Genomic DNA, 13,674 nt, shown 5'->3' with positions numbered 1-13,674 from the left:
CCAAGACCCTGGAAGGTGGCCTCCAGCCAGGATACACAGTACTGTACTGAGCAAGATGAATCCATGATCTGAATTGCTGTAAGGCCATTTCATACATTCACAATCCAAGGGCTGGCTCAGCCATGCATGTTCATCACTAGATTCATGAAATACCATTGGGTGACTTGCATGTATGAAGGGGCCATCGCAAATAAAGCCCTACAAAGCCATCACAACTCCTCAAATGTGTTGCTTTTCAAATGAGTCGCTTCACTCATTTATCTGATAGTTATCAGGGTGTACAGAAATTTGGCAATGTGATCTGTACATGCGAGCCAGCTCTAAGTATAGTGTCTAAGTGCATTATTTTTAGAAGGCAATTCCCTACTTTTTTAAAGGCTACTTTTTGCTTCTCATTTGCTCATCAGACCTTTTTGTTCATTCAGTGGATCATGCACCATTCAAAAGAAATACTGAGAATATGTTCACAGTTGACTTAAAGTGCTTTGACGCTCAGATCTAAATCTTAGCTTTTCTTTTTGTGCAGTGCTCATGTGTCCCAAGTCAACAACAACAGCATCCCAGCTACTGGAGAGTAAGTGACTATTTTATTTCTTTTTATTTCTTTGTTTTGTTTTTGTTTTTAAACTCAGTCTAATTTGTTCAACTTGTAGGGACAATAACCTTGATAAAAATCGCTAATGATTGACCCAGATCAGAGTAAGGCTGCAGCAATGTAGATAAATGATGGATTGCCTAGTCAGAAATGCCCAACCTTTGGTCCCCAGATGTTGTTAGACTACATTTCCCACCATCCCCATCCACAACAGCCTTTGGCCAACAACACTTGAAGACCCAAGTTTGAGAGCCCCTTGAAAGCTAAATGCCTTCTGGTTACCGAGATTCTTGCAAAGAATGGAGGACTGACTCTGGGTCTGATCCAAAAGGCATTTCTTCTGATCTATAGCAGCCAATGTAGACAATACACGCATTGCAATAGTGGCTTGTGGTTCGGGGGGGGGGGCGCTAGGGAGAACAGCTGATGGATGGAGCCACAGGTAGTAAGAGGTGGAGCCAATTGTGGGCAGCTGTGGAGGAGGAGCCAGGACTAGGTGGGCTGCCTTAGCAATAACTGGCAAAGTGTGGATTTGTATCTAACAAGTGGGATCAAAATACAAACACACACACACACACACATCCTAGTTGCTCATCAGCAGAGATACAGAGAAATATGAAAAACATCACTTGCTTTATAGTGCTTAACAGGACTACAATAGTGTATAGATTTGTATCTAACATGGCAGGATCAAAACACAAGCGCTCGCAAACAGAGAGAGAGCGTGTGCTATACAAGCCACTAGTAAAGCACAGACCAGCTACAAAAGGCTGCTTCTGTGGAGAGTGAATGCATTCTGAAGTCATAGGAACATAGGAAGCTGCCATATACTGAGTCAGACCATAGGTCCATCTCGCTCAGTATTGTCTACACAGACTGGCAGCAGCTTCTCCAAGGTTGCAGGCAGGAATCTCTCTCAGCCCTATCTTGGAGATGCCAGGGAAGGAACTTGGAGCCTAGATCCTCTTCCCAGAGCGGCTCCATCCCCTAAGGGGAATATCTTACTACGCTCACCCTTCTAGTCTCCCTTTCGTATGCAACCAGGGTGGATCCTGCTTAGCTTAAGGGGACAAGTCATGCTTGCTACCACAAGACCAGCTCTTTTCCAGGGCACCAAGTCATCAGGGCAGCTTTACCTGCCTGATTATTTCAACAATGAATACTACTAATAAACAACAACAAGAAGAAAGAACTCTGAGCCAGAGTGGTACAGTGGTTAGTATGCTAGACTAGGGAAATCCAAGTTCAAATTCTCATTCAGCCATGAAACTCACTGGGTGATTCTGGGACAGTCACTTATTTCTAAGCATAACCTTCATCATAGGGCTGTTGGGAGGAAAAATGTAACCATGTGTACCACTCTGGACTTCTTGGAGGAAGCACAGGCTATACATGTGAAAGCAAATAAATCTACATATGCCACAGGTCAAGCAGAGACCAGCTACAAAAGTGGAGAACAAATGCATTCTGAAGTCACAAGGGCGACTCTGCCAGCCTATTTAAAAAATGCATACATAAATGATAGAAAAATCGCAGGTTTTTCGATAATGCTTGCTGCAGCTTTGAACCATCTCCTGTAACTTAGAGGACACTATGGGAAGCAAAGATGCATGGGGACACCTTCTCCCCATTCCATGCCTGCTGAACAGCTGACTGCCATTCCCTGCTTGCATTGAGTGCACATCACTTAAGCCTGGGTGTCCATCCTAGCAAGCAACAGATTTTTTAATAGAGATCACTTCCATAATCCTTGCCCGGTGAAGCATAACCCCCAGTGGACATATTAATGTTACAGATACTGGCCACAATCCAGAGAAAAACCTGATTAGCTCTCTGCATAGCAAATGAATTTTTAAAATTATTTTCCTTCCAATTCCTTCTCTACACCACACGCACATGGAAAGTCACTTCTGCAATTGTTTGAAAAGCAGTTTGGACTCAGAATCAATGCATACACCATAAAATAACTTTCTGGCTTCTTATGCCAGTTTCTAATCTAATTAGTCCAGTCTCACAGTTCGCTGTTCTTTCCAATGTTTTATGGCATGTCATTTTGGGAATGAGCCATAATGCTTTGCGTGCAGATCAGATCAAAGAACAAGGAAGAGAAAGCAGAGGTTGCATGCCTCCCCTCCAAACAAACACAAAGTCCCTCTCTGTTTAGTTTATAGGGTGGGCCTAGGACCGCCCACTTTGCAAAAACAAAAGCGAGCATGCTTATTGGCTCCTGCCTTATTAATATTTTAAAATATCTGGGGCTTTGTAATTGTTCTTTGAGGTTGGTGCTACCGTCGCCCACCTCACAACTCTTAAAGCAGCTGCGGGCAAGAGCAGCAAAGGGAGGCAGTAGGGGCACAAAGTGGAGGCAGAGGCAACATGGCTGACTGAGAAATTTAAGGTGAGCGCTGCCCACTCTGCCCGTAGATAAGATCTGGCTCAACTCATTGCTTGATTTGGGTCTGGCATGTTGGTTTTCTTATCTGTAAATAGCAGCTTGCGGGGCAGGGGAGGGTGATCCAAGATTGGGAGCACAGCATGGGGGATGGCTTTGTGCCTGCCATGTTCATGATTCGTATCAAATGGCCCCTTGGCCACTTCCTACCCCTGAGAATATAGGAAACTGCCTTATACCGAGTCAGGCCATTGGTCCATCTAGCTCAGTATTGTCTACACTGCATAGCAATGGCTCTCCAAGGTTTCAGGCAGGAGTCTTTCCCAGCCCTATCTGGAGATGCTGCCAGGGAACAAACCTGGGACCTTCTGGATGTAAAGCGGATGCTCTACAGCTGAGCTATGACCCCATCCCCAAACTTTATTGGCACCAGTTGGAGCTTTCCTCCCAAGACAAATATCCATCCTGACTGGGACTGTGGAAAGAAGGAAACCTTAAGAACCCCACACTTTCCCCACACTGTGGTCCCAGTGCAGATTGGGAGCCCAGAACTGGATCAGAGTGCTTTATTTATTATAGTTATATCCTGCCTTTCCTCAAAGGAGTTCAGGGCAGCATCCATTGGTATCCCAAGATATCTGCTTTCCAGCCACTCACCACACCCAGACATGCTTAGTTCAAACAAAGGTGCTGCAAGTAGGGGTGGGCACAAAACCAGTTTGCCCAATTTGGTTCAAGTCCAAACTGGATTTGAACCACACCGGACATGTTTGCTTTTGCGCACCCTCAAACACCCCTGGGTTTGGTTTGAGTTCAAGCTGGTTCGGGGGTTAAAAATATATATTTTTAAACAAACTCACCACCTCTAGGGGTGCTGCCATGCAGGGAGTGTCTCCAGAGATTCTGCCTCCCCCGGTATCATAATGGCCCAGTTCGGATGGCTTTCGGCCCATTCCGGGCCTCTGTGTAGTTGCAGTGGCCATTTTGAAGTCCCGGTCACACAGGTGTCCATTGTGCAGCCTCCAAAATGGCTGCCACAACTACACAGAGGTCTGGAACGGGCCAAAAACCGCCCGAACCAGGCTGTTATGATACATGGGGAGGTTGGTGGGGAAGGGGAAACCTCTGGAGACACCCACCCTCCTTCCGAAGCAACACCTTCGGAGGCAGTGAGTTCATTTAAAAAATAATAACACAACCCCCGAATCGTCCAGGGGTGTTGTTAATAATAATAATAATTCGATTTCTATACCGCCCTTCCAAAAATGGCTCAGGGCGGTTTACAAAGAGAGATAACAAACAAATAAAATGGCTCCCTGTCCCCAAAGGGCTCACATTCTAAAAACTAAAAACAAGATAGACACCAGCAACAGTCACTGGAAGTACTGTGCTGGGGGTGGATAGGGCCAGTTACTCTCCCCCTGCTAAATAAAGAGAATCACCATGGTAAAAGGTGCCTCTTTGCCCAGTTAGCAGGGGCAAACTGCTTGTTTGGCTTGATATCAAGCCACATTGGGGCAGGTTCAGTTCGAGGCTGGCTCGACACCGAGCCCTCGAACCAGACCTGTTCAATGTCGAACTGGTTCGGATTCAAACCAGTTCGCACATCCCTAGCTGCAAGGTGCACCTTCAAACCTGTGAAGCAATGGCAGTATTTCGTTTTAAGTAACTTTCTGTTCATAGAGGTGTTTGTTGTTTGGCGCAAATGTGAGATCGACTGTTGTATGTATTTTATTTATCTATTTGGTTATTTATTTGCTTGACAGATACTTAGAAAAGACCATCCGGTCAGCTGTTGAGCAACATCTGTTTGACATTCATGGCTCCAGTGGTCAAAGTTCTGAAGACTCTGAATCTGGAACGTCGTCATCAACCTCCTCTAACATCTCTGCTCGGCAAAGGAGGCGGCATCACAAAGAACAAGATGAAGCCCGAAGGAACAGAGAGATGTACGTTGGTGACTTCTCTCTCTTCTCCCCCAACCCCACCACCCCGAAATCTGATTTAACAATTTCCAGATCATTTCTGTAGGAAAACATTCATTCTCCAGGGCAGCTAAGAATATTCAAGTCAATAAATCAGTCAGCCATTTTATTACAGTCAGTGACCAGAGCAAAAGTAGTTATAAACATATAATGGAAATACAATAAAACAACATGGGCTAAATATCTACAGTATCTATCCATTATTCAACTAGTAAAACCATCACCTAAAAAAAGTCTACTCCTATAAACAGTTAATCAAGAAAGAACAATATATCAGCAACCTGTTCAATGGTATTATTGACAAGCTATTGACAGAACCAGAGAATTAACACGTTAACATATTAATATGTTGATTGGTCAGTGCATCTCTTCCAAATTCTACAGGCAGCTACACAGAATCTAGCAAAGTTTAAGATAAATCTCAGGTTTTTTATCTGAAAGGAGGAGAACAAGAATATTCATGTGCTTCTGGGCAAATGTTTCACAATTTATTGCGGTGGGGGTGGGGGGATATTGATTGCCTTTCTGAGGCCAGGTTGCTATCTACAAATATTAGCAATACAAATAGTTACATCAGGAAGATAACAACATGCCAGCCGACATCCAGACTAATGAAGCGCTTGTGCAAATGTGTTGTGTGAGTACAAGGATGATGTGTGTGCTAGATAACTCTGCTGCGTCAGGAACTTGACACAGCCTTGTATAATGCTAGCACAACCACCCTCTGCCTGCGCAAGGATATACAACCTTTGATGTGCCTCCTGCTGGGAATCCTCTTCCTCCAAATGTTTACATTGTCCTTTAGGAAGATAGGGAATCCCCCTGCCCTTTAGAAGAATAGGTCAGGGGGATTCCCAATCCCAGAAATGTCTCAGATGGTGTTTCTTGTGTTACTAGCCATGCAGTGAGGTATCTCAGGTAAGTAGGTCAGAGGTGGGCTAGTGTATGTGTGTGGCAGCATGCAGCATTGCAGATGAGAAGTTTTTTGTCTCTCTTGTGCAACCTTCCCATTGAATTGCAAACCTGTCTTTTCTGTGTCTCTATTGCTTTTTCTCAAGTCCTGCCTTTTGCCCCGGGAACCCCACATAACCAATGGACTGTAAGCCCACCAGAAGCCATTGTTGAGTGGCATCTGCAAATTGGCCCATTTATAGCATGGCTATAAATCCATTGTGGTGAGCGGTAAAAAGCCAGGATTTTTGAGAAGCTTATTCTTCAGCTTTATGATCTCTTCCAAGTTTGAGCACAGATCGAGTATGCAACCTGTAAAATGGGACCACAGCAGTAGTGGCCAGTGTGGGCCCCACTGGGCAGGAGCGAGAGGCACCTTTTAAGCATAAATTAGTAGGTGATTACCTCTACTCCCCAAGTGGCACCCCGCCAAGTGGCGTCCACACTGGCCACTACTGGATCACAGCAAGGCATTAGAAAGGCTGCTGGAATTTGTATGCATGGAATCTTGCTTTGGAGGATTTTTCATTTCCTTATAATAGAGCTGTATTTTTCAACATTTCAGTCCTCATTCTTTTGGTAGTAGTTATGCCTTAAATTTGAGGGAGCACAGAGAAAAAAGGAATTCTGATAATGAAGTAGACATTATAAATATTTTATTTTTCCAAAAAAAATTAAATTATGATTATTATTGACTAACATCCAGGCTGTTTTACTCATAGATGCTGTTCTCACGATCCGCTGAAACCAGGCTAAGGGAGCCCAGCCCGGTTTCGGCGGGTCGTGTACTGCAGCAGAAGCCGTACGGCTCTCAGCAGCAAGCCACCTTACATGCCACCCCTCCAAAAGGAGTTTAGCAGAGCACACACTCCACTAAACCCGTTTTCCAGATTATGTGTCGGCACAGCTCCCTGCTGTGGCAACTCACAAGCAGTCCCCCGACTGGGAAGCTACAACAAGCCTCCCAGCGTTGGGGGGGCTCCCCAGAATGCTCCATGCGCTTGTGTGGGGCATGCTGAGGCTTCCGGGGCCAGGAAGCCCCCGATGCCTGCCACCCCACCGGCTCCGTGACAGAGCTGGTAATTGTAACCAGTCTGGACGCCCAGGGCAAGCTCCCTGCTCATCTGCGGGGAGAGCAGGTCAAGCCCATTCTCCCTGCTCATGTGCAGAGCCTTGTAGTATTACTCGGGAGCTACTTTTAAAGGACTGTTTAATTTCAGTGGGACTACTCAGGTGTAACTCAGCCTGGATATCAGACAATATTTATATCTCACTTTTCAACCAAAAGTTCACAAAGCAATTTACATATCAAAAGGAATGAGAAAACGGTTCCCCTTTCGGAAGGGGCTCATAATCTAAGAAACACCAGCAATAGCCACTGAAGAGATGCTATGTTGAATTGAATAGGGAAAGTTTATTTTTTACATTTTATATCCCGCTCTTCCTCCAAGGAGCCCAGAATGGTGTACTACATACTTACATTTCTCTTCACCACAACCCTGTGAAGTAGGTTAGGCTTCCCAGAGTTGCTTTCCCACTCCCCGCTCCACCCGTGCTAAATATATGAGAGCCACCACTGTAACTTTAACAGGTGCTTTATTACCCAGTTAGCAAGGGACTGAAACGTCATGATCATTCTAACCCCATGAGCATATATATGGAGAGTTTGCAGAAACAGCTGCTGGCGTGCCTCTGTTCCAGTTTTGCTTTCCAATATGGTGCAGACTAATACGCTTTTAATTGCAAATATGCCCAAAACTCTTTGTCCCATGAAGTAAGTCACAGATGTAACCTAAGCATTGACCCGCAGTTTACTAGCCTTGTTGGGTGGTGTTTTGTGTCATTCCTTAAGCAATTAATAACTAAGAGGATTTGTGGCTAAGATTTTAATTAATATTGTAGTTGAATTGGACCCATGTCTGTATGGCATTTGATTACATAATAGATTATATTTTCAGGAAATAATCCATACAAATTAGAAACAAGTCTGTGAGGGAAATTCCAATAAAGCAAATCCTTTATTTCTGCTGTGTGGGGAACAAGAAAATTAATACAAATCTGGCTATTGAGAATACACTTGTTTGAAGAGAAACTAATGCATATTTTTCAATTGGAGTTCTTCTAAATATTCAGGTTTCTTTTTCCATCCCAATCCAGGTGATCTGTTCCTAAATATTAGACCCTTAAAGGGGTTGATATTTCAAGATGCATTGTGTTTTTTGTAACTGAATTAATTTCTGTTGCTAATTTTATGACAAACTTGTATGCCCATTTAATTTTTTGCATGACTTACTTCCAGAAAAAGTCAACTTTTTCCTGAGGGGTTTGCCATTTGGCTTTACACTACCCTAGAAGTAAATACCCTTGAAATTGCCCACTAAATCCAACTGCTGGTAACAGAATCAGGCATGTTAGCACTTTTTCAGTGACAGTAGCCATAAGCAAATGTTCATTGATATTGTACATACTCACTGGCACGAAAACATTTCCTTAGAAACAAGGCCATATTTTTACACAACCATTAAATATTATAGGTAGCAAATGAAATGTGTAAAATACATAAGTAACGGAATCAGAATTTTTGGGCATTGTTTCTGATTCTGTCACTGATGTACTTTGCACATTTCAGACATGATCTATAATATTTAAGGGTTTTGTAAAAATAATGTTCTTCTGCCAGTGGATATATATAGTATTAACTTGAAAATTTGCTTACATGTCTGATTCCATTACTCTTGGAATTGCCCTAGTACAGCAATGGAACATGGCAAAGCATGTAAAAAGCCCCAGTTTCCCCCCAACTGCACTAGAAAAACTCCTTGGTTGGCCTTCATGAAGTCCCTAAAATAATCTGTAATGATGCAACTTCTTTCTACATAGGGAGGGCATCAATAAAGAGAATATTCCTTCTGGCTTCAGCAGCATTGAAGAGTGTATGCTGACCGCTCAAGAATCTGAAAAATTGCAGGAGAACAGCTCTGAGTATATTGGAGAAAGAAGTAAGCCAAAGCGGCAGAAATCCAGCACCAAACTTTCGGAGCTGAATGACAACCAGGACAGCCCTCTGGTAAGCAAATTGGTGGATGTCACTTCTAGAGGCATTCTGCTGAGACTCAAGGGGAGGTGTGCTGTGCTGCTCACTGCCTTGTCTGCTTGCTGTATGCCCAGCCGAGCTGCTCATGGTAAACATCTTGTCTTTGGTTGTGGCAAATGACACAAAGACATCACCACTAGGCCTCCTCCTCACTGTGGCCTTAGTGCAGGGGTAGACAACCGTTGGCACTCCAGCTGTGGTTGAATTGCAACTCCCATCACCTCCAGCCACAGTGTATTGATTATGGGGGATGATGGGCATTGTTGGCCAGCAACCGCTGGAGTGCCAAAGGTTGCCCACCCCTACCTTAGCAAACCCATAAGAGCAGCCACACAACTTGCCTGTGGCAAGTAGCCACTGCCTCTTGGTGGGCAACGAGAGCCGTTGGAGCACTGCTCTGGTGGGATAGTCAGCTGCCTGCCCATTTGCCCATTGTTCCATCCTAAGATGGAACAATGGACAGTACTTAGCTACGTGGACCAATGGTCTGAGTCAGTATAAAAGGCTATTCACACCTGCGTGCAAAACTGGGCTAAGGCAGCCCAGACTGGTTTTGCACGCGTGTGTGAACCGCCAGGATCGAGCCGATTCCGGCATCACCACGGCGGCAAACTCGCCTAACTAGCCACCTTATAAAACGAGGTTAAGGGAGCAAGCACTCCCTTCACCCCATTTTTTAATTGCGGCTGCCAGACTGTGGAGAGCCTGGGTAGGGGAGGGAGGAATCCCCATGATGCACCATGCACTCACGCAGTGCATCATGGTATTTCCGGAGGCCAGCACGACACAGTGGCCTTCTCCACTGCCTGGGTGCGTGGGGAATCGTCTGGGCGTGAGGGGAGCGCACCCAGCACAGGAGGAGCAGTCGTCTGCGGGGAAGGTAAGTCTAGCCCGCTTTCCCCGCAGCCTGCTCTGGAGCCCTTCTCACTGCTCATGGGAAGAGGCTCTATGGCAGCTTCCTATGGGGCTGTGGTGCAAAGACCGAGAAAGGGAAAGCAGGCTTCTGGGGAGAATTCAGTAGTAGCATAATCTCTGGGGACCCTTTTAGGAGTGGCCTAAGAAAGGCATGGAATGAACTACTGGTTCTCAGTCGATTCCAAATCCAGGTTAAGCTCTCCCCAGCTTGTCACGTCTTCACCACAGCTTGCTAGAAATCCCTCTTTGGCCTTCACAGCAGCAGGTGGCTGCCCATAGCAACAAGGTGTGAACCTTGCCGACACCTCGCCAGTGCGTCCTCCTGCAGACAGGGACATCAACTATAGGAACAGACATTTGCATCTGTAGGTCAATAGGCTGACCGGCAATGCAGCACAGTCCGCAAAGTCTCACAGAATTATGAATTATGAATGCTTGGATTATTAATCTAGCGCAGTTTGGGCATTAGCAAAGCAAAGTTAATGGCAAAGTTCCCATCACTTACGTGGTTAGATTTGTACAGGTTGTCCCACAATGGCACTCTTTAGATCTTGAAGCCTTTCTTAATTCTTAGCATGAGATATACATATATTCAGATTGTGTCTCTCTCATGCCTTGGAAAGAAGAGGCTTTGGGCTAATGAGCAAAAGGCAGCAAGCAGTGATCAAATTATGGCGGAAAGGTCAGGGGGTCCTTCATGCCATCCACAAGTCCCCTGCCCGATTCGCCTTTCCCCACTTTTAACCAAATCATACCCCCATAGATTTCTAAAATCTCCTGTAATTCTGAATATTGGCCAAGAGCATATGTTGTTATAGGGTTGCCACACAGGACCCTGAGAGGCCTTGCAGCTCGTGAACACGTCAGATGTGGCTCTTGGGCAGTTCAAAGGAGAGGCTCAGGCTCTTGCCAGATGGGACTATAGTTCAGTGGTAGAGTTATCTGCTTGACACACAGAAAGTCCCAGGTTCAAGCCTTGGCATCTCCAGGAAAGGCTGGGAAAGACTCCTGCCTGAAACTGGTTCTCCAAGAGGGTAAGGAAGAAGGTATTGTGGTGAGACCTGTGGTGAAGAGGCTGCTGGGAAGGGAGCAGTACCAATTAGGGTTGTGACTCTATGCTAGAGATATATATCTATATATAATTCTCTTAGACGTACCCGTTGCTAATCCCATGTGTGGCAGCTCTCACAAGCGTTCATGAGTGAGCTGCTGGGAGGGGGAGAAGAAAGCAGTGGCGACGGGGAAGATAAGGCCAATGAGTGGGGAGAGAAATTGGTGACGGGAACGGGGGAGAGAAGGCGGCAGCCAGCCAGAGAGAAAAAAAACATTGAAAGAGGGAAAGTGGGGGGAGGGTTGAGAACAAGGGGCCGAGGATGAGGGAGAACTAGAAGTGCAGATGCTCTGCAACCGGGACAGCTAGTTTAACTTAATTTTTGCTTTCCCACTAACTCTCACCTCACAGATCTCTGTCTATGAAAGAACCTGCTCCCAGACATGCGTTGTGGAATGCCACCTTCACCCCAAATCCCTATCCTTCTCTCTGTGCTACAATCATTATTCTGTGATAGATAAATGCAGATTATGTGCTTGTGGCTTCAGGTACCAGTTTTTTAAAAAAACATGATAGTCTTAATATAAAAACCATGATAGTCTTAATATTCCATGTTTTGCAGACCATGGAAAGTTTCGCTTCCTTGAGACCTGTGGACAGAACAGGACCTGATGACATGGAAGTGTTTCCTGAGAACAGGTGACTTGCTTGGAAATCATTCTGGCCCTTGCTTTCAGTGTTACTGAAGAATATGCTCACACTTTTGAAATTAGATTGCCGACTTCAAGCCCTCTTTATTAGCATTAGGCTTTCTGGCTCTCGATAGCCTTTGCCTGCATATGTTCAATCCTGACCAGGGGCTCAAGGTTGACTCAGCCTTCCATCCTTCCGAGGTCAGTAAAATGAGTACCCAGAATGTTGGGGGCAATATGCTAAATCATTGTAAACCGCTTAGAGAGCTCCGGCTATAGAGCGGTATATAAATGTAAGTGCTATTGCTGCTATTGCTATATGTTCCACTTGAGAGCCTTGTTCTTGAGCTCTTCAGGATGCCTCTCCCCCGCCAAGCAAGCAGCCGCGGCTGACACACGATCAAACTAACGAGGTTAATGGAGCACTTGCTCCGTTAACCTGGTTTAGGAGGAGGGGTATCTAACCTCATTTAGGGGGAGGGCCCGGTGGTTCTCATGATGGAGGGAAGCCGGGCTGCGCTCCCTTCGCCCGGTTTCCCTCCATTGTGAGAATAGCCTCAGCATGTCGGCCATTGCTTTCAGTCATTTCTTTTCAAAAATGTAGCTCTAACAATAGCTGCCATTGCATAATGCTTCTGAGTATGTTGCTTCCTTCCATTGTGGCATTTGATCTGAACTGTTTCTTCTCCTTTGCAGCAAAGACAATGAAAATGACGGTGATTTGTTAAGGCACTCTCAGGTTCGTTTCTTTTTATTATTATTAGTTCAGTCCTTGGCCAAAAAAACAGAAACAGAACAATATGAAGCAGACGTTTCATATCATTAAAAGATTGTATTATTCTGTTTTTGAGACTTCCTCCCTAGAGACTTTTCTGTGGCACCAACTTTATTCTCTTTTAGACACCAAAGTAAAACAATTTTATTCTTTGGAACATTTGATAGAGGACATGTTTCTACTGCTTTATTTTAAAAGGTTCTTGTAAGATTTCAAACTAGTGCTTTGATTTTGTTGTTGCTGCTGCTGCTTATATGGATTTGTTTTGTGATGAGCCACCTTGAAGATTTTTAGTGGAAAGTGGGGATAGAACTGAATAAAATGAATAAAAATAAAGAAGGAGCCTGTGATCGTGACTGGAAATGAATCCTTGAGAACCAGTGTGGTTTAGTATGGCTTGATGGTTGCACTGGGACCTGGGTTCAGACCTGTCAAGGCCTTGTAGGGTCAGTCCTATAAGCAGGCAATTAGAAGGGCCAGAGGAAAGTACATAATCTGGGTCAGGCCAAAATCAAGACTCAGAGCAGTGAACCCTTGTTCACCAAAGGAGCCACAGGCAGGTCAGTAGTCAGATCAGGTTCCAAAAGACGGCAGCTGAGGGGGAGGGAAAGGAGGCAAGATGCAGACATCTATGTGGTTATTCTTAGTTACTCAGAGTAGTGGAGTTGTCTGCCTGTGGAGTAGTGGTTATATAAGGCCAGCCAGGCCCCTGTTGGCTCCCCAGATCACCTGATTCGGCTGGGCTGATGAGCTGCAGTACTCGTCTTGGCCATTGTCTTGGTGGTGGTGCCAATCCAGTGACTCGGGGCCCTGCTGCAAAAGTTCCTGGACTCAGCCCCTTGACTCCTTACATGATTTTTGGTGGCATTTTGGAAAAGTCACAGCCAGTGTGGTGCAGAGAATAGTGTGTACGATTTGGAGCAGGGAGATCGGGGTTCACTTCCCCTTTCAGGCATGAAACTCACAGGGGTCTTGGCCCCAGGTCATAGTCTCTGAGCCTTACCACACGGCTGTTGAGAAGATGACTCTGAGTTCTCTGAATGAAGATCAGGATGGATAAATAACAAAATCATTAGATTCTAAAAAATCAGCTGGCTATCTGTGAGATGAGAATAATAGTAGCTTATCTCACAGGATTGTTGTGAAGCTCCATGAAACAAGGAAATTTAAAAGCTGTAGTCGTAAAGCACACTGGAAAGTAACACTTGAAAAGGCACACCTGAA

General features: G+C 45.1%; 1 protein-coding gene across 11 annotated transcripts in view; it reads left to right on the top strand.

Annotated features, from left to right (window-relative positions):
* Positions 1-13,674, top strand: part of FAM13A (family with sequence similarity 13 member A) — a 223,556-nt gene that overhangs the window by 164,116 nt on the left and 45,766 nt on the right. For all 11 annotated transcript variants that reach the window (XM_053256680.1, XM_053256681.1, XM_053256678.1 and 8 more), the window contains 5 exons: positions 527-574; positions 4,754-4,936; positions 8,804-8,990; positions 11,606-11,682; positions 12,372-12,414. In XM_053256680.1, coding sequence (XP_053112655.1) covers positions 527-574; positions 4,754-4,936; positions 8,804-8,990; positions 11,606-11,682; positions 12,372-12,414 — 538 coding nt within the window. The remainder of the gene's footprint in view (positions 1-526; positions 575-4,753; positions 4,937-8,803; positions 8,991-11,605; positions 11,683-12,371; positions 12,415-13,674) is intronic.

This window comes from Hemicordylus capensis, chromosome 5 (assembly GCF_027244095.1).
Source record: "Hemicordylus capensis ecotype Gifberg chromosome 5, rHemCap1.1.pri, whole genome shotgun sequence".
Taxonomy (NCBI): domain Eukaryota; kingdom Metazoa; phylum Chordata; class Lepidosauria; order Squamata; family Cordylidae; genus Hemicordylus; species Hemicordylus capensis.
Note: the sequence above shows the minus strand (reverse complement) of the source record. Positions and strands in the feature narration are given on the sequence as shown.